The following is a 27,382-nucleotide window of genomic DNA, read 5'->3' as shown; positions in this document are numbered from 1 at the left end:
TTGCGTCCCTGCTGCCCACCCACTTGAAGTGTATCAGATGGGATGAAACGGCGAACTTGTGATCATGAATAGTAATACGGGTAATATGGCGTGGCTTTCCTCCAGGTGCTGCTGGTGTGCGTGATGCGGCGGAGTTCATGATACATCTGAACTCATAAACTAAGGCCTCTACAAGGTGTGCACGAAACGGTAAGCGACCTCTGACAGATGTGTACTCTGAACATCTACGTACTATACGGCTCCCACTAAGACCACGTGGCAAGGTGCTTCAAGTCGGCCACGTCTTTGCATCGCTGAGGTCCATATTCTGAAACACCTCTGCGCCGTACCTCCACTACTCTCAAGACTCTACATGAAGTTTATAAGGGTGTTTTCATAGTTCATAGACAGGTTGACAAGGTTTCTACATTACGAGCGGAAAAAAATATTATTGAGAACCCGGCTAATTATCTCTGAGGCCTTTCAAAAATAGTCGTGGTGAGAAACTAGTGTTTGAAAATACAGGCCTGAGGAGCGCGGGCTGTCTCACTTGGCTTCGTCCTTGTAATCTCATTGTCTATTGACCACCAGTCGCCACTATTGAAATGAATATCCATGTCGAACTCTTATCTACCTAATGTAATATAACATGAGATAAAGAAAGCATTTATGGACTAGAGCAGCCACGTATCGCTTATGATGTCCGTCATAATGCAATACACACATTCCTATATCAGTGTTTTAATGCTTGAAGAATTGTTGATTGTACAAACATCACTGCTTTCTACGACGATAGAAAATATGAAATAGGAATCAGTAAGTAAGGAAATATTTGTTTATATGATAAAAGATAATTACACCTAGTGATATTTTTTAGTCCATAAATCCATTCACTATGTTGCTGTAATTCAAGTGTTGCCTCTACAGAAATTTCCATTATACCCCATGACAAACATTGACAATAAATTTTATTTTGATTCATTGCTCGTAAATATTGTACGATAGTAAATGATGACAGAAAGATAAATGAATCTGTCGATCAGTAACATGACTGATCAGATAAGCAAGGACTTGTTACACGGGGGACAAAATAATCTTCCCAAAATATGGGTAATGGTGGAAAGAATTTTTCACACCCGCGAATTTAGAAAGATTTACAAACTTTGACTTCTGTTACACCAAACTCACTAGCATTATCTCAGCTTGAGATCGTGCCTTTTTACTTCACGCATCGCTCTAGGTCATCACTTTCGTCATAGGTATTGATGTTGGTAAAAACCAGACCTAACATAGCTTGCAATCACTATAGTGAAGAGCTTGTCCTAAGGCAGCGTCCTGAGGCAATACAGAACATCCAACCTCATTAAGCTGTTTTAATAAGACAATATATTTTAAATTTCCAGTTGAGATTTTTAGTAAAGAACAGTCCAACTTTCTTCATTGTAAAAAAAAACAAGATTCTTGAGAGTAAGGGTCAGTTCTACAGTCTTTTCGTAAGCTTGCAAACCAAAACAGGATGTTGGCAAGCGTGTATCACTCAAACATCAGAGTGTCCTAAGCCTGAATTTCGAGAAACGTAAACAAACCGCATGGAGCGATGTCAACATAGCACAAGAAAGAGACATCTGCGACCACGACTCACAAGCAAAAGTGGATGTTCGTGAATCTGATCACTAGTCACAGTAGTGCTGATAAGACTGGCAACTGCGGCCCCATCGGCAAGAAGAAAGCCGACATGGCAGAGGATAATTGCTGGTTTAATGCTGCTTACCACCAAATTGAGGCCAAGACACTGCACCAGCTGATGAGAGCTTGGCACTACCTGGGAAACACACTAATAGTTATTTACAAAATACAATACAGTAATAGATTTTAACTCAGAGCAAGTGTTTCCTTGATCCAGTAATAGCTCAGCTCCACAGAAAATATGAATTACATTTCATATTATTATCCAAAGGGGTCAATATATGTCTGTTAATCGTAATATGAAGGTGATTTTTTTTTTTAACTGAACCGGTTAAAAAAGGTAATTATTTTCACTCCTTGCCGAATCTTTTTTTTTTCTTCTTTTTCTAGGCCTCTTTGCAAATCTTTTAGGATCTGTAAAAAGTTTTATTGAAGTAGGAGATAAATATCATAACTTCCTTTCTTTGGAACCAAGGAGAAAGAGGAATAGGGTGCAGGAGAGAGAGGAACCTTATATAAGAGAAATGAACAATAAAAGAATCCTTGAATTAACGGAGGAGAAGCGTGCCAGGGGTTTGCAGTCCCTGGTTCACCTGATTAGCCTCCCCTGAAACAAAAGCCAGGGTAAAAAAGAAAAAAAAAAAAATCTGGATAGAATAATCCCCAAAAACAATGCATATGTACATATGCTGAATGACAACTGACCTTAAGTTTTTGGCAGAATTCAAAATAAGGCAAACCCAATGATAAGCAAAGACTTAACTTTAAAACCGTATGACACCGTCAGCATTTTCTTTTTATGTCTGGCAAGTGAATATGCGAGAGAAAAAAAAAAATCAGTAGCAAACACTAGATTACGTGAATGGTATATTGTTTATGATAAAAGGTATTTCTAATATAGTGTTTATTTCATGGTATGCAGAACTGCTTCTTCAAGGCATCAGTCATCTCTTGCAAGTTCCTTGGCTCTTCTGGCTGTTTTTAGAAAATATCTAATTTCTCTCTGTTTCAATATTTTAAAGATGCAGTGTTTATCAACTTACGCGCTTCAAATGACAGAGAGCGAATACTATGTTATTGTAATATTTATAATATAGGGAACATGCTAGAGAGCCATCGTAGATGGTAGGGTTAATTGGCAGTGGTGCAGCCTCGAGGCAACTCTCCTTTAACTAGGAATTCAAGACTCTTCAGAATGCCGTAAGCTAGCCAAGAATGGGTTTGGGTAGTTTAGGTTAGTTTTAGTTTGTCTAATTCGCTTGTTTGATAATTCGCTTGTAAATTTCAGAATGCAATGGTTATTAGTACTTTTCATAATATGTTTGTAATATCAATTTCAGTTTCAGGATTATCATTATTATTATTATTATTTTTTAGGGATGAGAGAAAGAAGAAAGTCTTGTGCATAAAGGCCACTGGAGGAGGGGAGGCATGTAGTTAGCAGAATCAGAAGAGCATTTAGCATGGAAATAGCGATAAAAGATAGCAAGAGATGCACCACTGCGGCGATTAGAGGCTGAAGACAGTTAGGGGAGAGGAATTAATAAGACGAAAAGCTTTTGATTCCATCCTGTCTAGAAGAGCGGTGAGTGAAATCGACCCCTCCCCACCACCATACATGTGAAGCATACTCCATACATGGACGCATAAGACCCATGTAAAGATTTAGCAGCTGGATGTGTGAGAAAAACTGGCGGAGACGACTCAGAACACCTAACTTCATAGAAGCTGTTTTAGCTAGACATGAAATGTGAAGTTTCCAGTTAAAATTATAAGTAAAGGACAGAGCAAGGATGCTCAGTATAGAAAGGGGACAGATGAGTGTTATCGAAGAAGAGGGGATAGTTATCTGGAAGGTTGTGTCGAGTTAATGGATAAAGAAATTGAATTTTGAGGCACTGAACAATACTAAGGGCCGATTTTTTAAACATGGTGTAGTAGTTACTATCACCAAGGTAACTGGCTCTTAGTACGTCTCGATTTTTTAATAGTGGTGTTAGTGTCAACTCGTTGGAGACACCACAGGTCCCTATAATTGTTGGTGTGTCCTACCCCTCCCCAACAAGAAACACCAATGATATTCACGATTTATATGCGATTGAAAGTTATGTTGAAAATATGATAATATATCAATATACTTCTGTGCTGAAGGAAAATAGTATTCATCGTCGTAAGGAAGAAATTAAGGTATTTATAAATGCACGCGTTCAGGCGCCTTTACCTGTGGGATTTATGGTTCGTTTACATTGTGCGCATCAAAAGCCAGATTGAAAGGTGTCGATTTCTATCATCTCTCCAAGGTCTACAGTATCTTCATATGATAATTGCAACAATGAAGTATTTCTTGATACTTCAAGCATAAAACATTAAATTTTAGTTAATCTTGGTCAGAAACATGTTATATGTTCGATTTTATTTTTTTTTATTTTTTATTTATTTTTTTATTTTTTTTTTTATCAAGCTTGGGGTAGTAAATAGCATTATGTAGTAGATTAAAAAAAAAAAAACACATTTATTTAACTTTTTATAGCACATCATATCGAGAATGTGAAATCCGGAAATGGATCAGCAAATAAAAACAAGATAGGCTATATATGCTACAGACACAGGAGACTAGGCTACGCTGTGCCTGGCGAGTTGGTTATTATTAGCTGGTACGTACATCTCCCCAATTTTAATATGAAACCACTATGGTAATATTCTAGAGATCTTTTTCCTTGTTATTGCTAATTGTTTTAGTTCCAGTCTTTCGCAGACACATTTGAATAGTGTTTGGAAATTACAGTGGTATTTCACCCCACTCTATTACATTCTACGTCTATTGAAATGTGTTTGGGAAAAAAATGGAACTAAAACAATGAATAATAATGGATGGAAAGGACTCTAGAATATTACCACCACTTTTTCCAGATTGATTTTGATAATCTTGTCCGTCTCGTAATCACAAGCTGATTCCAAACTAACTATAGTAGTTGGCAACTAAAAGACATTTGTAGTATAGCTTTGAAATCTCTTGAAAACAATTATCTCTGCATACATTTGCAGCATATCTAGAACTCTTTGATCTTGTGCGTCAAGCTGAGGAGGTGAGGCTTCCAAGAATTGTTATCAAAGACACGCAAACTCTATTCGCATGCCTCTCTGAGGAGAGGCTTTCACCTGCCTACACATTCTAACTATTCTCTAATGCAAGAGTTAACCAGTATTCTGTCATTCATCCCTTTCTCTGGTAAATTCTGGAACTCCCTGCCTGCTTCTATATTTCCACCTTCCTAAGACTTGAACTCTTTCAATAGGTAGGGTTATTTCAAGACACTTATCCTGTAATTTTTGGCTATACACACACACACAAAAAAAAAAAAAAAAAAAAAACAGCAGCAATACAGCGGTCAGATGAAATTATAGAAATGGATAGAAACCGTAGGAGGGTAGTTTGGAAATCAAAGTATTGTATCAGACTTTATCAAAAGTTTTTGATGTTTGCATGGCAAAAGCGAAAGTTTTACCAAAATCCCTAAAAGAAGATGACCATGACACAATAAGGAAAGCCAGAAGATAACCAGTAGAGCGATATCGACGTATCTCATACTGATGATGAGATAGAAGATTTTGAAGTGATGGATGTTTAAGGATGTTTCTGTTGAGAATAGATAAAAAAAAAAAAAATTATAGTGGCAGGAAATTAAAGCAATAGGTCGGTAGTTTGAGGGATTAGAACAATCACCCTTTTTTAGGAACAGGCTGAATGTAGGCAAACTTCCAGCACAAGAGAAAGGTTGATAGACAGAGTTGGAAGAGTTTGACTAGTCAAGGTGCAAACACGGGGGCACAGTTACGGAGAACAAAAGGAGAGACCCCATCAGGTCCATAAGTCATCCGAGGGTTAATTAAGGGCAGAGCGGGCATAGAAAACATAGTTGCAAAGGATCTTAATGGATAGCATGAAGTAGTTGGAAGATGGAGGAGAGGGAGGAACAAGCCCTGAATTATCCAAGGCAGAGTTTTTAGCGAAGGACTGAGCGAGGAGTTCATCTTTAGAGATAGATGAAGTGGCAGTGGTGCCATGAGATTGAAATCAAGAAAAATGAATAAGTAAAGTAATTGAATATGTTTTTGGTTAAGTTCCAGAAATCACAAAGGGAGTTACATCTTGAGAGATTCTGACATTTTCTATTAATGAAGTTTTTGGCTAGTTGGAGAACATACTTGGTATAATTCCGGGCAGAAATATAAAGTTCATGAGATTCTGGTGATGGAAGGTTTAAATACCTTTTGTGGGCCACCTCTCTATTGTGTATAGCACAGTAACAGGCTGTGTTAAACAAAAGTTTGGAAGGTTTAGGTCTAGAGAGAGTGAGAAATTTACGCCTCAGTGCCAGACAGTTTCATCTCTGTCATGCACTCAGCACACAGAGACGGGTCTCTGATACGGAAGCAGTAGTTATTCCAAGGAAAATCAGAATAATACCTCCTCAGCTCTCTCCAGCTGGCAGAGGCAAAAACCAGAGGCACCTCCGCTTTAAGAGATGTTGAGGAGGGATTAGAGCGACAGGACAAAGTATAGATAGATATCATTGTGATATGGAAAGATATAGTTATGATCGGAAGAACCTAACAGAAAATATAGGGTGATAGCATAAGCGGAGGGATTAGACGTCAGGAAAGTATCAAGAATGTTGGGTTATTTCCAAGACCGTTCGGAATACGAGTAGGGTGTTGCACCAGTTGCTCTAGGTCATGAAGCAAAGTTAAAGGCTATTTAATCAGGATGGTCAGTGAAGAGAAAGGAAAAGCAAAGCTGGTGATGAACACTGAAGTCTCTAAGAATGGAGATATCCGCAAAAGGGAAGAAAGTCAGAATATGCTCCACTTTGGAAGTTAAGCAGTGAAACATTTTTTTTTTTAGTCAGAGTTTGGTGAAAGGTATACATTACACATAAATTTAGTTTGAGAGTGACTCTGTAGTCGTAGCCAGATGGTGGAAAATTCGAAAGATTCAAGAGGGTAGGCACGAAAGCTTAAGTCATTGCGCACATAAATGCAACACCTAGCTTTTGATTGAAACTGAAGATAGAGAACATAGGAGGGAACAGAGAAAGGGCTACTGTTAGTTGCTTCAGACACGTGTTTCAGTGAAGAAGTGGAGATGAGGTATGATAGGGGAGAGGTGCTGTTCTACAGATTGAAATTAAATCTAAGCCCGCGAATGTTGCAGAAGTTAATGAAGAAAAGTTGAGGAGGGTGTCAACACACTTAAGGTAAATACCAGAAAAGCGGTCCGACCTGGGGATATTTATGGTCTTCTCCCCAGATGCGGACTTCGAGGCTGGTGTAGGAGTCGCCAAATTTAATTTAGAATTTAAGTGAAGGGTGTGTGTAATAATAATAATAATAATAATAATAATAATAATAATAATAATAATAATAATAATAATAATAATAATAATAAACGGTTTATTTGTGTGTGTGTGTGTGTGTGTGTGTGTGTGTGTGTGTGTGTGTGTGTGTGTGTGTGTGTGTGTGTGTAATTAGGTCCATATGGTTTTTGTGTGAAGAAGTTGGAGCATCCCCTTTGAATTTCTCTAATGCCTTTAGTAATTGCAGTGTTTGAAATATATAGGATGGCTATCTAGAAAATTCCCACTACGATAAATATTGTATGAAATTGCAGGAACCCCACAGGGTTACATAGCAGCAATAACATGGTATTCGCCGCCCTATCATTTGAAGCACGTTAGCTGAGAAGTGTTGCACCCTCAAAATATTGAAACAGCGTGAGTAATTATATATCAACCGAAAGTTGCTAAAAAAAAAAAAGTGAAGGAACCTGCAAGAGATGGGCGAGGTCGTAATGTTTGTCGTCGGCGCCCGTGTTTGATCTTGATGCAAACTTTAATACTTCATAAAAAGTATGACCGTCGTTATTACATTCGTAGTGGTCATTTCTCTTATTAAAAGAAAAATGCATATGCTTTTCAGATCATACTGTAGGAAATAAGATTAATTTAATGCAGTTTTTTTTTTTTTTTTTTTTTTTTTTTTTTTTTTTTACGGAATGGGCAGGCCTTCCGCTTCCTGAAAACTCCTCACCAATACTAAAATTTGTCGCACCTGCCTAAACAAAAACCAGCGGACAAATGTGACTGTGGAACCGGATTACGACTACGTTTGGATAGCTAACATACGAAAAATGGTGACTGTGGAGCTGAATAAGAGGGGATACTTGTCTTGAGGGTTGTGTAGAGTGGATAGGTTAAATAGTTTGCGTTTTTAAGGGACTTAACAACACAAAGTTTGCCTTGCCCAATTCGAATATTACAAAAGGAACAGAAGTTAGGCGTTCTGTGGCTTCTCTGCGTGAACTGTTTAGTTCCTTCTGATTTGGGCGTCTGCCAAATGACGCTGAGAAATTTAAGGTCGAGTCATTAGCTTGAAGATGAATAGCACAAAATGTCTGACTGATGTAATTTATGAATTTTAGGAATTAGGTGGCTCCTGTGGAATGTCACGCTTAACTCATATAATTATGTCCTATATTGTCCTACATTATAGTCTACTCATGGGAATATTTATAGAAAATTTTCTTTTAATAGGAAACAAATATTGTTGATATTATGGCAGTCCCTGATCCTGCAGCATTAGAACTACCAGTATTCCCCGAGATCCCATTGTGTGAGAGTGTACCATACTCGCTTTCAAAGTTAAGGAATTTTCAGATTTCATGTTTCCATCAAGGCAGCCTCATGCAGGGAAAAATTTGCAGTGCTCTTCAATTACATGTATCTATATTTTTTTACGTCATGTTACTGCAAAAAGATGCATCTTGCATATGTTTGTTTGAATTTTATTAGTAAAAAAAAAGTATATATATATATATATATATATATATATATATATATATATATATATATATATATATATATATATATATATATATATATATATATATATATATATATATATATATATATATATATATATATATATATATATATATATATATATATATATATATATATATATATATATGGTGTCCTACATGTAGGTCACCAGGCAGATAAAACACTATATTAGGAAATATCCAAATAGTTTGTTTTCGTGGTTGTTGTTATGTTTATGAATAATATGAAACAAATTACATGCTTTATGTTTATGGAAACATTTAGCCTATATTTGGCTATACATATAAAATTCACGTAAACTAAGACTATCTATATTTATATTTTTTGTGGAATCAGAGCAAGGATGTTCCACAACAGGTCAATTAAATCAACCAGGCTAACTGACCTAATAAGTTTGGCAGAAGAAAATACCTCTGAAGATGTGATTATTCCAATTTTGCCTTCTGAAAATGCTACTGACTGTATTACTACTGATGAGGATTCTGGTGAGGAAGATGCGGGAGGAACCATAAACAATTTGCCTGCAAGTATGCTTCGCGCTCCTGCTGTTTTGGATGATAAAAATAGTAGGGATGATGAACAATTAGAAGAGAAAAGAGAAAAAAAGCAAGAGATATGACTGAAAGAAAGTGGAAAAACAGACATAGTTAGCAAAATACCACAGTTTTCTGGATATTATCATGATAGTGATGACCTGAAATCAAAGAAGCTCAGCCAATCTCAATATTTTGAATTATTTTTTTGATGAGACACCAATCAACAACATTATGAGAGAAAGTAATAGATATGCATTCCAAAATAACCTAGATTTGCACGTTACAGATGAGGAAATGAAATGTGTCCTAGGAGTACTGATTCTGAGTGACTATTTGTCTCTTCCTAGGAGAAGAATGTTTTGGGAAAACTCAGCAGATACACATCATAGCCTGGTAACCAACGCCAAGCGAAGAGATAGATTTGAAGAAATATTTACACACCTTCATTCAGCTGACAATACCCAGTTAGACAAAGATGACAAATTCACTAAAGTAAGACCACTTGGAGTACCTAGGGAAAAAGTTTTTGCAGTATGCCCCACTGGAAGAATTCTTTTGTGTTGATGAATCCATGTGTGAACATTTTGGCAAACATGGTTGGAAGCAATTCATTCAGGGTAAACCAATTTGATTTGGGCTTAAAATTTGGTGTCGAGTAGCAACATTAGGATACTTGGTATGGTTTTACTTTTACCAAGGCCACTTTAAAGAAGGCCACTCAGGGTTAGGAGGTGTTGTCAAAAGGTTTGCTGAAAACTTCAACATTACAACCAACAGGCATATCATTTGTGCTTTGACAAATTCTTTACAAGTGTAAAGACCATGATCACACTAGAAAAAAAAAGTCAGTAAAAGCAACTGGCACTGTGCGGGACAACAAAATCGATAGGTGCCCGCTTGAGAAAAAGGAAGTACTGAAGAAAAGGGAAAAAGGCACGTATGATTTCAGAGTAGACACCTACAATGAGACCATTGTGTGTCGCTGGAATGACAACAGTGTGGCATATGTGTGCTCAAAAGCAGTAGGCGTAGAGCCAGTTTCCATGGCAACGCGCTACTCTGCTAAAGAAAAAAAGCTAATTGAAATCAAACAGCCCCATATGATAAAGGTCTATAATGAACACATGGGTGGGGTTGACAGAATGGACCAGAACATTGTTCTGGTCATGGCTTAGCAACAGGCGGCATAGAGTTGTAATAAACGGCTCTAAATCCGAGTGGGGTCATGTAATTAGTGGGGTGCCACAGGGATCAGTATTAGGGCCATTGTTGTTTTTAATATATATCTGACTTCGATAGTAAAATTAGTAGTGGTTAGTAAATTTACGGATGACACAAAGATAGGCAGATTAATTAGGTCAGAATAGGATGCCATCGCCTTGCAGGCAGATTTAGATAGGATGAATGAATTGACAGACAGATGGCAAATGCAGTTTAATATCAACAAATGCAAAGTACTTAGCGTAGTTAGAGGAAACCCACACAGTAGGTACACATTAAACAACCATACTCTGATAGGTACAGGGTACGAGAAAGATTTAGGAGTTATAGTTAGCTCTGAACTCCGTCTAGGAAAACAATGCATAGAGGCCAGAAACATGGCAAATATTACTATTATTACGAGTATTACGATTAATTTTTAGGAGTGTTAAAAGTAGAAGGCCGGAGGTAATATTAAAGTTATACTTGGCGCTGGTCAAACCTCATCTAGACTACGCTGTGCAGTTCTGGTCCCCACATTACGGGAAGGATGTAGGTCTATTGGAATCAGTACAGAGGAGAATGACTAAAAGGATACAGGGGATGAGGAGTATTCTTTACGAGGCGAGATTGAAACTGTTAAATTTACATTCTTTAGAGAGACCTGAGGGGACCTGATAGAAGTCTTTAATTGGTATAAAGGTTATAACAGGGAGGATGTAAGCAAAATTCTTAGGATCAGCAACCAGGGTAGAACAAGGTTTTTCAAGGTTGAAAAATTTAGGTTTAGGAGAGAGATAAGAAGAAATTGGTTCTCAAATAGAGTGGTAGATGAGTGGAACGGATTCAGTAATCATGTTGTTAGTGCTAGGACATTAGGGAGCTTTAAGAGAAGATTAGACGGGTTTATGGATGCGGATGATAGGTGAAAATAGGTAGGTATATTTCATACAGGGACTGCCACGTGTAAGCATGGTGGCTTCTTGCAGCTTCCGTCATTTCTTATGTTTTTATGTTCTTATTGCAAAGTACAGAACTGCAATAAGGGGAAAGAAGTGGTGTGCATGCATTGTAACTTACTGCACAGATGTGGCAATCAACAATGCATGGCAACTGCACATACTCGTATGTGAGCGTGGAGATGCAATGGATCATCCTGCGTTTCGACGCAGCATTGCATGGTTTTATCTGGAGTACTTTGCAAATCTTCCATGCCAAAGCAAACGAGGGAGACTACAAAGTAAATGTGATGAAGCCCGATTCGATATGCATGCACACTGGGTTTTATCCCACAGAGGAAGCAAACACGATGTGCTCACTGTCATATGAAGACGACAACTAGATGTGAAACTTTTTTTATGTAATTTTTCAGGCGACCTATACATAGGACACCATTTATTTTCCATATGATTATGGTTTTCAGTTAAATAACAACATGTGTATATTAAATGTGTTTAATTATCCTTATGTGTACATTAGTACATCAAAAAGTTAGTATTCCCACTTTGGGCATATATGGATTAAGGGAGTGCCAGACAACAAAATACCGAAATTTCTGACGCATGGGTAAAAATAAGTAAACATTACAATTTACAATGAGTATGGTGGTGGTAACATACCCACAAAGTCTTATGCCTGTATCTATTTTCTGAATGTTTATTTTTAACAAAATACATAAAATACTGGCAACCTCTGGCACCCCTCATATGTATACATAACCTCCTACATTTTGAAAAAAAAATAAAAAAATTATTTATTTATTTATTTTTTTCCCCATAGATTACCTTCCTAGATGTTCTTAGCAGCTGCTTTCAGCAGAGGAATCAGGTACGGACAACCAGTGTTTCCACTCCTTGGGATTTGATTTTCTCCAAGATTTTTGGAATTTTAGGTATTCCATCCATCTGTATAGTTACTTTTCGTTCAATTTGACTATTTTTTACTACTTTTTGAATATCACAATTGAAGTGGGGAAAAAAAATACGTGATATTGTGAGCTGAGTGTACCGGTTGCACTCAGGTTTTAGAGGACAGGATGGTTGGCGGAAGGTTGTAGACTGAACTACAGTCTACATAACTAGACGTCTAACAAGGACGTCTAACAAGACAGAAGATTGTGACAGCGTACACGGACAGCGGCCGTGCCCATTCAGCCCAGTCCCAATTCCGTTAAAGCCGCATTTGTGTCGTGCGACTCATGTCCAGTTAAACTCAACGATGAACCTGAAGTGGTAGCAATTCTTCACATCGGAAGAAAAGCAAAGGTTGGTATCACTAATCTTTTAGCAGTGAGTGGCTGGAAGACCTTGAATTAATAAAAGACTAGGTAAAATCAGTTTTACGCTTTATTTCGAATTTTTAGTATTAATTTACATTTATTGTAAATCTTGGGATATTTTGGCCAATCTTGGGATTTTTCGAGGGGTGGTCTTGGAAATTATGAAATCTTAGGGTGGAAACACTGCGGACAACTAATCAACTTTCAGCGGCGCCGGCTCAGAGGGTCCCTAATTCAGAGAGGGAGAGAGAGGACGTTGCTTTTTGGCTCCCCCTTGCCTCGACACACCTCGCTTATTTTCCTTGTATTCCTTTTACTCCTGCTGTAACTATGGATGGGGTAAAAAAAAAATAAATAAATAAATAGGCGGAAGAATAAATACAGAGAAAGTACAAAAAAGCAAACAAGAATATCCAGGACTACAGCGTCGCACAAGCTGTCCTTGATTAAACGCTGGGTACGAGAGAGGATTTGTTCTTCCTTTGCTTAAAACCTACACATTCCTGCAACAGTTATTCCTCCAATGAACATATAAAAAACTTCAACAGGAAAGGAGTAAGAAGAAACGGAAGCAAACTAAGGATGTTGCGGGCTACGCAGCCGGGGCCTTTTAAGTGTTGGCGCACTCATCCTTTTAAAACTTAAATGGCCTCTCTTGAAAAAGTTAGGGTTTCTCTACTTTCATTAATCATATTTCAGTTGCTATTTCAATAATTCTTTTTGCATTCTGTAGCTATAAATGTGTTTTTCTTTTGTTTGGAAAAAAAAAATAAAGGAATATGTTACTGATTATTTTAATTATTTTCTTAACAATTTTACATTATTCTATCAATATTTGAAAGGAAAAAAAATCATTATAAACAAAACATATGGAATTGATGAAACTAATTTTCTAAAGTTTGTTACCAAGGCCCTAATAGTCTAATCTCTCGTTTGACATTTAGCAGAATGGTGTGGTAAGATATGGGTCAATGTTAGGTATAATTTTATGAAAGTTATCTTCAATATATATCTTCGAGACACATAAAATATAGATGTCAATGAAATCATTTCTTTTGGAAATATACTATTTTTGAAATATTTATACATTAGCTCACCAGATAGATTAAAAGAAAACTTATATCACTCTCACCAATGATCGCCTATAAAATGTCTTTGATATGCGTGAGACAATAGCAGTCCCAAAGAGAGCATGACGAAGATTCAGGAAGGCAAAGTCCAAAATTGCTGGTGAATCGTCTTCTGGAATTCATATCGGCGATCAAATAGAAGGACAGACCCTAAAAACTTAAAAAAAAAAAAAAAAAAAGAGGAATTCGAAGCTATGGGTCGGTAGTTTGAACGGTTGGAGCCATTGTATAAGATTCCTTGACTCTTAAACAGCTCTATCGACTCTTTATTATAATTTATGAGGGCGTGCAGCTTCTCCCAAAGGCATCGAAGCTCCACAACTACCCTTTCTCGATCATGGGTGACCTCACTAGAGCAAACACTCGCTACGATCTCTCATGACTGACGAGTCCTTCTGTGGTGTTTGTGGTGGACCTTCTGTGGTATTAGTGGTGGACCTTCTGTGGTGTTTATGGTGGACCTTCTATAAAGTTTGTGGTGGACCTTCTGTGGTATTTGTGGTAGACCTACTGTGACGTTTGTGGTGGATCTTCTTATCTATCGCACAGTTCCAATGAACATCAATTAAAAGTAACTTTGCACTGTAATTATAATTGTAATATTTTTACAGCAAAATTCATATATACATATATATATATATATATATATATATATATATATATATATATATATATATATATATATATATATATATATATATATATATATATATATATATATATATATATATATATATATATATATATATATATATATATATATATATATATATATATATATATATATATATATATATATATATATATATATATATGCTTCATTAGCTAAATGACCATTTCTAAAAGATATTGCCCGAATCATCAGTTGCCATAGTTCTGACAACAAATTGTGCAAGCTGTGAAAAAAAAAAAAAAAAAAAAGAGGATGCCAATACAGGATGTGATTGGACTTGGAGATCAAGCGTCTGAAGCCTTATTTTCGAAGAGCCCCGTGAAAGGCATCTCCGGCGTTGGTTGTAGCCAGTTGCGGGCGTCCCACAATGTGTTGTGGCGCTCGATGACGTGGAAAGTATATATGTGACGCGAATGTGGGGAGGTGTTCTTCTCACTCTTGTGGTCCACTTGGCCGTCAATCAACACTAAAGTGCCTGTGTGTAGACGAGAGGAAAGGGTGATAGTGGTGACATCTCGTAATGCATTTGGTAATGCAGCCAAACTTGTTGGCAAAAAAAAAAAAAAAAAAAAAAAAAAAAAAAAAAAAAAAAAGTTATTTGCTCACAAATCACTGTTTCTGCAGAGTTATGTTTCACTGAGGAAGTAGTTGTTACTACAAGCAAGTAACGGGCTGATTAAGGTTTAACCCGTATTGTACAAAGTGGAGTAAAGTTTGTACTGTACAGTAATGCATTACAAGGACCTCTGTTGGTAGCCAATATTCTACCTGTGACTCTCGTTTGTCATATATATATATATATATATATATATATATATATATATATATATATATATATATATATATATATATATATATATATATATATATATATATATATATATATATATATATATATATATATATATATATATATATATATATATATATATATATATATATATATATATATATATTACACTTCCGAGTTATGGCTATTACTGATAACGGCTAGAATATGTTTGTTCTGCTTAGGTTACTATAGAATAATTGTATCCAGTCAGAACTATATCCCTGAAAATAAAACAATATTGAAATATACAAATGAGCTTTCAAATCTTAATAGGCCTAAAAGTTTCATGTAGTTAAACTTTACTGCGAATCTGTTCAACACGACTGATTGGTTGAGCAGAATCTACAACAACAACAGCATTGACAGCATTATTAGTAATAATGACAACAATGATAACAATAAAAATTATTCATACAAAAATTAAAGAGAAACCTTTCTTGACAGGGACAGGAACGTATTTGGAGGGATCATCGGGGTCAGGTGGTGCCGTGAAGAAGGTCAGGTCATCACTCTCTTCATCGTTGCGTACGAATCTTAAAAAACACACACACACACAAAAATTAGAAAACATATTATTCACTTATCTCCCATCCTTAGCCATATATCTATCTCCTAATATTCTATTGTAAATATTAAATCTGCGTGCAACAATGTGTTAGTAACTTTTTCATTGATGGGTTGACAATAGGCAATAAGAACATAAGAAAATAAGAGAAACTGCAAGAAGCCGTGAGGCTTACACATGGCAGTCCCTTTATTCATCATGGGTGACCTGTCTGCCCATCATCCTCATCCATAAATTTGTCTTATGTTATGTCTGATGCAACAGGATTATATCAGGTTACTATAGATTTTTGTTCCATTCTTTCTTATGTCATAGGCGCTAAAACTATCTTGCCATTTCAGTTTTTTATTATGTAATGGTGGTTATGATCTAGGAAAATGGAAAAAAACAAGTCTCACAAAGAGTATAGCGAAATGGACTGTCCAAAGTTGGAGGATAAGCATCTTGAAACCTCCCTTTTCCATTGAGAGAGTTCAAGTTATAAGAAGGTGGAAATACAGAAATAGGCACGGGGTCTTAGAATTTTAACAGAAAATGAAAGAAAGATAGAGAATGCTGGTTAACAATTGCATTAGAGAGGTGAACAGAATAGGGATGAGAAAAAATAATAGGTCTTGCACAACGAGGCCACGGGAGGAGGGGAGGCATGCACTTATAAAGATGAGAATAGCAGCTATTGTAGTGTGAAAATAGCTATAGAAGACAGCAAGAGATGCAACATTGCGGCGGAGAGAGAGAGAGAGAGAGAGAGAGAGAGAGAGAGAGAGAGAGAGAGAGAGAGAGAGAGAGAGAGAGAGAGAGAGAGAGAGAGAGAGAGAGAGAGAGAGAGAGAGAGAGAGAGAGAGAGAGAGAGAGAGAGAGAGAATATTTAAAGGAGAGGAGTTGATAAGATGAAATGATTTTGATTCTATCCTGTTCAGAAAAAGCAGTGTGAGTGCAACTGCCCCATCTACTATAATTTCCTTTTATCCTTATATATCTATCAGTTCAACAATTATCAGATTCTTATAATATCTGCAACAATATTTCTAACCAAACATAACACGCATTTAGGTAGGATCATAGTTTATTCTAGACAACCATCGCACGTATTGTGACGTCACGCCGCACCGCTGAATCTGCTGATTTAAGGCGTTTCATGAGCGCCTGAAGGAAACCACAAGTCAGAAGCCAGTCCAAACGAATGTGACAGACCCATGTTGTGGTGCGCTGTGTGTCTCGAAATATTCGCACTACGCTAAGTGATTGTCGCATGTGTTGAAGTGAGACATTTATCCAGTATCACTTGTTGCTTTAAGGACTATCTATGTTCAAAAAAGACATTTGCACCGCACCTGTATAACTTTCAAAACGCTCTAGCTAAGAATGCTTTATTTTATTTATTTATTTTATTTATTTTTTTGCCGTTCTAGTGACAGATTAACACGATTTCTACATTATTAAAAGAAGAAAAGTGTTCAGAACCCGCCTGTTCATCTCTGTGGCCTTTAAAAATAGAGATGGTGAGAAGGCAAAGTGTTTCAGAATATGGGCCTCAATGTCCTCGTAACGATTGGAAACGTAGGGTGAGGGAGTGTGAGAAACGTTACCCTAATCACCCCGTCACGAACTGGTGAGTGTCTTGTAAATATGAATATAACTGTTAATGAAAGTAAACGGATGTTTGTGTAACCTTGGTATACATATACATTACAACAGCCTCAAGCCGCTCGGAGGTACACAAAACGTACCAGATATAATAAGACAATAATAAATAATAAACAGTAAATTGTTTAGATCAAAGATAGGGCTGAATATGAATGATTGGGAGCCTGGGATGAACTACACCTAAACCTTGTAGATAAAATGGTTCACATGTGTATCTACTGCGGTGTTACTAGTTTTGTTCCGCTCATCCACAGCCTGATTCCTAAGCTAATCTTTGCTGTCTCCTTTTCATTTGTTCGTTTATCCAGCTTGAGACCATTTGAACGAGAGCTCATTTCTTCATTACGGTAACACGATTTTTCACATTTTTTTGAGCTTCTAACACTTCCACCATAATGTCTTTGCTTTACTGCCATTGTAAAGAGAGGGCAAAAATTTGCTTTGAGAAAAATCTGGAGCATTATATTTGGATAATTTCCTTCCCGTACTTTACACAGCACAGCAGTGACTCCTCTCAGCCATGGTCGCGGTCTGGCGCTATCCTAATGTAAACATGTAGACACATAGCGCTAAATCCGTCATCTGTTGGTACAGCTCAGCAATTCAAGAAGCAAGCGATCATATCGGTTCGTTGATTTTTCCCGTCCTTGTAGATAGTCTTTAATAGGTAGTATTCATTGATAGGCAGTGTGTTAAAGTAACTCATGTCACACCTACCTGCGGCTGGTCGGTCTGTGCTGCGATCCTGGAACGTACCACAGGCAGCCATTCTCGAGGGTTACATCTTCCAGGGCAAACCAGAATCCTATGCAGCTCTGAGGCTCCGTGGACAGGAATGTACAGTCCTTGTGCGGAGTGACTGTGCCGTGTGGATTGGATTGTGATTATTGCGTATTAGGAATAGCTTATTTTCTCTCTCTCTCTCTCTCTCTCTCTCTCTCTCTCTCTCTCTCTCTCTCTCTCTCTCTCTCTCTCTCTCTCTCTCTCTCTTCTAGGCTCATTGATTAGGATTGTGGTAAAGGGGAGGGAAAGGGGCACTGCCTTACGGCACTCCCCGGGGACAAGGTTGGAAGAATGCTGTCACCGTATGCACTGTGTGAAAAAAAAAAAAAAAACAGCAAAAGGCAGGGAGCGAGGAACTCGATACTGTCACCTCTATCTTTATCCCTGCAGTCTGAAGAGAACACCAACTTTTAAGAAGAATCTAAACCTAACTCATAGATGGGTAGATGTTTCATCATTGTATATTATGGTTTCCTCACCTTCTCCTCCTATGCCTGGCTGCTTAAAGATGTACATGGACTGGACCACAGCTGGGGAAATGAACCCCAGTTGCCGGGCCGTGGTCTTCACTTTCTCCGAGAATGAAACGCTGCGGAACTCCGGCACCAACCAATGCAGTGCGTGGCCCACCTTGTTGAGGGAAACATGTTTGTCCACCTGCAGGAGAGAAGAGAAAGTGACTGAAGGTCCTGCCAAGCCGTTATCACGGTGTTAAGTCTTGTATGTCACTTTGGGTGAAACTGAGATGTAGTATATAATATTATGTGACCTAATACGTGTGTGTGTGTGTGTGTGATGTAACAACTAAAATCCTACCACACCTCACCTTAAGGCTGCCGTCCTTGTCGAGGGCTTCCTCCTCAAAGAAGAAGCAAACTTTGTCTCCGCTGTTGAGGAAATACTTGTTGCGAGACTGGTCCATCCAGCGCACAGGTGACAGGCAAGTTGGAGGAGGAATTTTGGTGGTGGGCGAAGAAATGGAAGATAGTCCAGTAACAGTTCCCTCACTTATTGCTTAACCAGTGATGTATCATGAGAAAATATTTTCAAAATGTATTCAAAATCATACTTTTCTAGTTTGGTTACAACATGCAAAAGTATACTTATTATGTCACATAAATCAGCTATGAATGAAATAAGTGTTTTTGCCTGTAATGACGTACATTATCAAAACTTTGTACTAACTCATCTGTATTTTGGCCATCTTACAAATACAAAAAGTTAGCAGGTAGCAGGTACTCCAAGCCTTCATCACAACCACTGATGTTTTATTTTTTTTAAATTTCGGACAAAGGTAAAAATGAATAAAAAAAAAAGAAAAAGCCTGTCCATAAAGCTGATCCCTACAAGAATATAGGAAGAGAATAGAGAGGAAGGTACTTCATTTTCTGAGGCGTTTAGACATGCACTCCTTTTTATGATAAAAAATTCCAGTCTGAGGTCTTTTGTTGATTACGTGTGTTATTTATATCTTCACTTTACTGTTTCGAGTATCAAAGCAACACCAGCACTATATTGGCCAACCTGACTGAGACCCTTTTCTATTTTCTTTCTTTTTTTTTTTTTTTTTTTTTTTTTAGCTACAAACGTTTTTTTTTTTCAGTTCTTGTCCAACCTCCTTTGAAAGTAAAAAAAAAATAACAATAATAAATAAATAAAAAATGTCGTCTGTCACTGTCATTTATTATGACAACACTCTTTCAGACTATAGCACCGTCATTTATGCAGATATAAAAGCAGCTTTGGTCCCTTCGTTGCAGAAATTACGTCGTACTATGGCAGTCATAAGTGGCGGAGAGTGAAGAGACTCGGATTTCAGTGATGTAGTGAATTTTGCAACATCTTTTTAACTCATTGTCATCAGCTCCATTACAACCACGTATGTAGATAGTACTGAAATAGCTTTAAGTTCCTGTAAAATTACGATAGCGTAACACAAGGGAACACAATATCACATTCTGAATTTTTCATCTTATTTCACTTAAATTTCCCCTTGCACTAAAATGTTATTGATCAGCAATAATCTTAGTGACATTCCAAGTAAATCCCTTTTTGGACTGATCCCTAACAGCTAATAATGAATGCAGTAACGAAAGCATTGTGGAGTCACGGGTGAAGAGTTGTATGGCCTACTTCACTTCAATGTTTTGCGTGTTCCTTGAAGTTCCCTGGTCTATTGACTCTGTCTAGTTTAGTAACTGATGGCAATCGACTTCTTATCCTGGGTAACAATGTGCATACCTGCTGGTGGTTAGTGGTAGAGAAAATGGTCGGGGTATGCTGCGCGGGGTCCATCTGGTCCACGAGACGGCGGCAAGCTGAGCGGAGAGAGTCTGCTTCTTCTTCAGTGAGGAAGCCAGGCACGGCCACACACCCTTCGCGATGGAACTGCGGTTGGTAGACTGTTAGTTAAAAATACACACTGACTTTTTATCAACTTAAAAAGCGAACAGTATTACGCTTCTGCTCACTAATAGTTCTTTTTTTTCATTTTGACTTGCATAATACACGAATCTTTCTTAACCCCTTCACTATTGGACAATTTTTTTCCCACATATACACTTACAATTTTTTAGGCCTATTTTTGTGCTACAGTTTCTTAATTAGTTATGTAATATAGAAACAAAATAGTAAGAATAGATTTTTCTCTGGTTCTATGCAAATTATCATTTTGCAATGTCCTGAACATTATTAGAAAGATGACGTTAGCAATAAAAGGGTTAAACAGTTTACATCATCTGCAAAAAACACTTGCCCCCCTAAAAAAAATCAGTATGTTGAGATGCTTTCGTGAAAATTCAAATAGTGTCTGTTTGCTGATCTTGGCAAGATGTGAAGAAGAAATTATTCATTCACTATTACTCCCCCGAAATCGGAGCCAAATTTTAATTAAATAAAAGAATGAAAATTATTAAATAAGTCATTCAATGGATTTTTTTTTTCTTTAAATCTTTTACTGCTGAGAGGTGATATTATTATTATTATTAATGTTGTTGTTATTATTATTATTATTATTATTATTATTATTATTATTATTATTATTATAATTATTATTATTATTATTAACTGTTATAATTTTTATCATGCTTCTCTTGAATTTGGAGCACAAATGCTGTTTACAATAGAAGTGCTACAATGTACGGCCATGGGCGTAATCAGATAGTTATATAATAATTTAATCACACTGACATTTACATTTGTTGCAGTAAATAACAAAACTTGTCATGCCACACAATTGAAAGTTTTCATTATTTCACTGCTTACCTTTTCTAGATGCTCTGCAGTAATAGCCATGACTGAGAACAGTTCTTGAAAACTTTAACAAGAATTCGATGGCGTGCTACTCCCGCTGGTGGAATACCAGTTATTCTCTCCGCGTCGCAACGCCCTCAGAAGACACGCGCAGGCTGTGGGGGATCCAGGTACAGCTGGTGCTTGGCTGGAGTTTAGTAAGTGAGTAAGAGTTTAGTAAGTGAGAAAAGAGAATCGAAACTGAAGATACTCGTAAAGCAAATAACAAAGGAAACCTAAAACTTTCATCTCGATGGATACAATGGTGATGGGACTTCACCTGCCCCTGTTATATAGTGTTAGTACACACTGGACACTGTTGTGTCCTAAAAAGGATGACCGTTCTAATCCCTCAAACTACCGTCCTATTGCTTTAATTTCCTGCCTATCTAAAGTTTTTTAATCTATCCTCAACAGCAAGATTCTTAAACATCTATCACTTCACAACCTTCTATCTGATCGCCAGTATGGGTTCCGTCAAGGCCGCTCTACTGGTGATCTTCTGGCTTTCCTTACTGAGTCTTGATCATCCTCTTTTAGAGATTTTGGTGAAACTTTTGCTGTTGACTTGGACATATCAAAAGCTTTTGATAGAGTCTGGCACAAAGCTTTGATTTCCAAACTACCCTCCTACGACTTCTATCCTTCTCTCTGTAACTTCATCTCAAGTTTCCTTTCTGACCGTTCTATTGCTGCTGTGGTAGACGGTCACTGTTCTTCTCCTAAATCTATTAACAGTGGTGTTCCTCAGGGTTCTGTCCTGTCACCCACTCTCTTTTTATTATTCATTAATGATCTTCTAAACCAAACTTCTTGTCCTATCCACTCCTACGCTGATGATACCACCCTACACTTTTCCACGTTTTTTCATAGACGTCCAACCCTTCAGGAGGTAAACATTTCACGCAGGTAAGCCACAGAACGCTTGACTTCTGGTCTTTCTAAAATTTCTGATTGGGGCAGAGCAAACTTGGTATTGTTCAATGCCTCAAAAACTTAATTCCTCCATCTATCAACTCGACACAACCTTCCAGACAACTATCCCCTCTTCTTCAATGACACTCAACTGTCCCCCTCTTCTACACTGAACATCCTTGGTCTTTCCTTTACTTATAATCTGAACTGGAAACTTCACATCTCATCTCTAGCTAAAACAGCTTCTATGAAGTTAGGTGTTCTGAGACGTCTCCGCCAGTTTTTCTCACCCCCCCCCAGCTGCTAACTCTGTACAAGGGCCTTATCCGTCCATGTATGGAGTATGCTTCACATGTCTGGGAGGGGTTCCACTCATACTGCTCTTCTAGACAGGGTGGAATCAAAAACTTTTCGTCTTATCAACTCCTCTCCTCTAACTGACTGTCATCAGCCTCTCTCTCACCGCCGCAATGTTGCATCTCTAGCTGTCTTCTACTGCTATTTTCATGCTAACTGCTCTTCTAATCTTGCTAACTGCATGCCTCCCCTTCTCCCGTGGCCTCGCTGCACAAGACTCTTCTTTCTCTCACCTCTATTCTGTCCACCTCTCTAACGCAAGAGTTAACCATTACTCTTAATCATTCATCGTTTTTTTTGGTAAACTCTGGAACTCGCTGCCTGCTTCTGTATTTCCACCTTCCTATGACTTGAATTCCTTCAAGAGGGAGGTTTCAAGACACTTATTCATCAATTTTTGACCACTGCTTTGACCCTTTTATGGGAGTGGCATTTCAGTGGGCATTTTTTTTATTGGATTTTTGTTGCCCTTGGCCAGTGTCCTTTCTAAAAAAAAAAAAAAACACACACACACACACACACACACACACACTGAAATTACTATACTGCGTGTGCGTGTAAAGGCCTGGTCACACGATCGGTGAGCAAGTGTGGTGATTCAGTGTAAGAGTAGAGAATGCCTGGAAAACGACCATGTAGACTTGCGGCTTCCTTGTGCGGAACTGAACAACCATCCTTGCCAGAGCAGTTTCGTCAGTGACACTAAACTCTGGCTGAACCTGGCTCTTCACTGCTCTGCTCGGCTACCACGCTTGCCCACTGATCGTGTGACGACCCAGTACGTATTTATAGCCCTCGTTTCCTCGTACCGGCACCCACTAAACATCATAGGATGGAGTTTGTTGCAACCTCTGACATACCCACCCTGGAGCTACAAACATTTAGATGCAAAACAGATCCTTCATTCGAATGGACGAAGGAAGCAATACTACAGTTAATTGTGAAATATACGGTGTTTCTCTGGTTGTACCAGGTGAAAAGCAAATAATTTAAGAACAGAAATGAGAAACGGGACGCTTAAATAAAGCTACTAGATTATATGAAAAGTATATGAAGTGCACTCTTGACATAATAGAAAGAAAAAAATAATAAACACCCTTCGTACTCAGTATAGGAAGGAACTGAAGTCACTAGAGGCTTCAATAAAGTCTGGAAGAGTTACTGATGAAATATGTCCCAAAATTATGGTGCTTTGGGGGTCTGGGATTCCTGTGAATTTCAGTGAGAACATATCTACCTTGGATTCCCCGACACAGCGATGTTTATATACTGCACTAACACAGCTTCAAACACCTCCCCACACACTGAACAGAGCGCTGAGCGCAGAGAGTCAGTATATATGTGAACAGTCATGTTCTGCACCATGATTTCTACTTTGCTTCGTCACCATGATTCATAACTACTGAGAATCGTACTGGGCCACCACACTTGCCCACTGATAATGTGACCAAGTCTTGAGAGAGAGAGAGAGAGAGAGAGAGAGAGAGAGAGAGAGAGAGAGAGAGAGAGAGAGAGAGAGAGAGAGAGAGAGAGAGAGAGAGAGAGAGAGAGGGTTACGATCCCACAAAGCCTCTCTCCGCAGGTCACTACCGACACCACCAATAGCTGCCACTACTCTCGGATCAGCTTCCCTAAGCACACCATGTAGCCTAGTGCGGAGCAAATACAGACGAGTCCAAGCCACTTGCAGGCAGTAAACAGCTGAAGCCTCACGTTCGCCACCCCTGCCTCTGTTGCAGAGGAAAATTAACTAAAAAAAACTCACTCCTCAAAGCTGAAAAAGGACTCGACAGTCACGTTCTAGGAGATAGGTAGCGACGGATGACACACAATATGCAATATCCTGAGGACAAAATTACACCCAAATGTCAGGTGCTTTCACTTTGCTCTGATTATTACCGTGCCTCGGTCCATGTTCAGCTCGTCTCAGATCTCCCATAAGACTGATCTCACCTCCTACAAAGTTGGCGGATGAGGAGAAAAATAGCATTACCAAACACTACAAAGCGCACACACATAAATGTTATCAGGCCAGCAAGACGCACACAATGACAACAACAAAAAGCCAGTAGCATTTAACTCAAACTACAGTCAGCTCGACTCGGAAAACAAAACAACTCCAGGCAGACTGCCAATCTGCAGAAAGACATGACAGCGGTATTTTAGGCTTCCGTGATTATTTATTTTTTTAAGGACCACTAACCAAAACCAACAAAATATTCTAATAAAAAAGATCCAATTAAATACCAGTTCTCGTAGAGATGCCAAATAATAATAATAATAATAATAATAATAATAATAATAATAATAATAATAATAATAATAATAATAATAATAATAATGATAATAATAATTATAATAATAATAATAATACTAATAATAATAATAAAAAGGATGTGTCTCGAAACCTCCCTCTTGAAAGAGTTCAAGTCATAGCAAGGAAGAAATGCAGAAACAGGCAAGGAGTTCGAGTTTGCCAGAGTAGGGGAAGAATGATTGAGAATACTGGTTAACTCTTGTATTAGAGAGGTGGACAAAATAGGGGCGAGAAAAAAAGAACAAAGTATGGTGCAGAGACCACGGGAGGATGGTAGGCATCCAGTCAGCAAAATCAGAACAGTTGGCGTGAAAATAGAGGTAAAACATATTACGTGATGTAACATTGCGGCGGTGAGTGAGAAGCAGAATACAGTCAATTAGAGGAGAGAAGTTGATAAGACGAAAAGCTTTTGGTTCCACACTGTCTAGAGGAGCGGTTTAAGTGAAACCTCCCCGTTTACATGTGACACATACCCAGTACTTGGACGGATCAGGCCCCGTACAGAGTTAGCAGCTGGGGGAGGATAAGAAAATCTGGCGGCGACGACTCAGAAAGCTTAATTTCATTGAATCCATTTTAGCTAGAAATGAGATGTGAAGTTACCAGTTTAGACTGTAAGTAAAGGACAGACCAAGGATGTTCAGCGTAGAAGAGGAGGGCAGTTGAATGTCACTGAAGAAGGTATAGTTATCTATAAGGTTGTGACGAGTTGATAGATGGAAAAATTTATTTTTTTTAAGTAATGAAAAAATGTTAAGTTTGCTCACCTCCAATCAGAAATTTTAGAGAGATCAGAAGGCAGGCATCTGTAGCTTCCCTGCCTAAGCTGTTTAATTCCGGAAGAGATGGACGTCTATGAACAGACGTGGAAAAGTGCAGGGTGGTATCATCAGCGTAGGAGTGGATAGGACAAGTTTTGCATAGATAATTTATAGGAAGAGAATGGGTGACAGGACAGATTCCTGAGGAACACCACTGTTGAAAGACTTAGAAGAAAAACAGTGATCGTCCACCACAGCAGCAACAGAGCGGTCAGAAAGGGAACTTGAGGTGAAATTATAAAGAGAAGGATAGAAGCCGTAGGAGGGTATTTTGGAAATCAAAGTTTTGTGCCAGACTGTATAAAAAGCTTTTGATATGTCAAAGGCAACAACGAAAGTTTCACCAAAATCCCTGAAATAGGATGACCAAAACTCAAGAAAAGCCAGATCACCAGTAGAGCGGTCAGATATAAGACTGTGAAATGATAGATATCTAAGAATCTTCCTACTGAAGATAGATTCAAGATCTTTAGAGAGGCAGGAAATTTACGCATTAGGACGGTAGTTTTAGGTATTAGAACGGTCACCCCTTTTTAAGAACAGGCTAAATGTAGGTAAACTTCTATCAAGAAGGAAAGGTAGATGTTAATAGAGAGAGATGGATAAGTTTAACTAGGAAAGGTCCATAAATCTTACGAGAGGCCAACAGGGGTATGCAAAACATCATTGCGAAGGATCATCATGGGAGGCATGAAAAAGTTGGTCGGTGGAGGAGAGGGAGGAACAAACTCTGAATCATCCAAGGTAGAGTTTTTTTTTTATCATAGGTTTGAGCGAAGAATTAAGCTTTAGAGATAGATGAGATGGCAGTGGTGCCATCAGGTTGAAATGAAGGAGAGAAAGATGAAGTAAAGTTACTAGAGATATTTTTGGTTAGGTGCCAAAAGTCACGAGGAGGGTTAGATCTAGAATGATTTTGACATTTTCTATTCATAGAGTTTTTGGCTAATTGGGTTACAGACTTGCATGATCCCGACCAGAAATATTAAATGTATGAGATTCAGGTGATGGAAGATTCAAGTATTCAAGAATTCAAGCTTAAGGATTCAAGTATGTTTTTTGGGGGCCACCACTCTGTCATGTATAGCACGATAACAGGGTGAGTTAAACCAAAGTTTGGAAGGTTTAGAGAGAGAGAGAGAGAGAGAGAGAGAGAGAGAGAGAGAGAGAGAGAGAGAGAGAGAGAGAGAGAGAGAGAGAGAGAGAGAGAGAGAGAGAGAGAGAGAGAGAGAGAGAGAGAGAGAGAGAGAGAGAGAGAGAGAGAGAGAGAGCCTAAGAATATCCAGTTATGAATATTTGAAGTTAAGATGAATTTTTGCAATTAGAAAATAGATGAAAAAAAAAGACCCAATAACCAATGAACACAGTTTACGAGAACTGGAATGCATACTTTCTTCGTTCAATTTTTGTTATCGTTCAACATATCGCTTATTGGGACAAATAAGAACCTACTGTACTATTATCACC

At 38.0% G+C, this 27,382-nt stretch overlaps 1 protein-coding gene across 5 annotated transcripts in view; it reads right to left on the bottom strand.

Moving 5' to 3' along the window:
* Nucleotides 1–14,538: 14,538 nt before the first annotated feature.
* The window catches only part of LOC135116161 (phytanoyl-CoA dioxygenase domain-containing protein 1-like), a 32,185-nt gene continuing 19,341 nt past the window's right edge, over nt 14,539–27,382 (bottom strand). For 2 of the 5 annotated variants that reach the window (XM_064033422.1, XM_064033421.1), the window contains exons 3-9: nt 21,476–21,650; nt 20,453–20,599; nt 19,038–19,124; nt 18,691–18,868; nt 18,146–18,287; nt 15,649–15,749; nt 14,539–14,859 (exon numbers count right to left, since the gene is read on the bottom strand). In XM_064033422.1, coding sequence (XP_063889492.1) covers nt 14,669–14,859; nt 15,649–15,749; nt 18,146–18,287; nt 18,691–18,868; nt 19,038–19,124; nt 20,453–20,599; nt 21,476–21,505 — 876 coding nt within the window. In that variant the 5' untranslated portion in view covers nt 21,506–21,650 and the 3' untranslated portion in view covers nt 14,539–14,668. Of the gene's footprint in view, nt 14,860–15,648; nt 15,750–18,145; nt 18,288–18,690; nt 18,869–19,037; nt 19,125–20,452; nt 20,600–21,475; nt 21,651–24,011; nt 24,219–27,382 lie in introns of those variants that run through there. The other 3 variants (XM_064033424.1, XM_064033425.1, XM_064033423.1) reach the window with 2 other exon arrangements.

Source organism: Scylla paramamosain, chromosome 30 (assembly GCF_035594125.1).
Source record: "Scylla paramamosain isolate STU-SP2022 chromosome 30, ASM3559412v1, whole genome shotgun sequence".
Lineage (NCBI taxonomy): Eukaryota > Metazoa > Arthropoda > Malacostraca > Decapoda > Portunidae > Scylla > Scylla paramamosain.
Note: the sequence above shows the minus strand (reverse complement) of the source record. Positions and strands in the feature narration are given on the sequence as shown.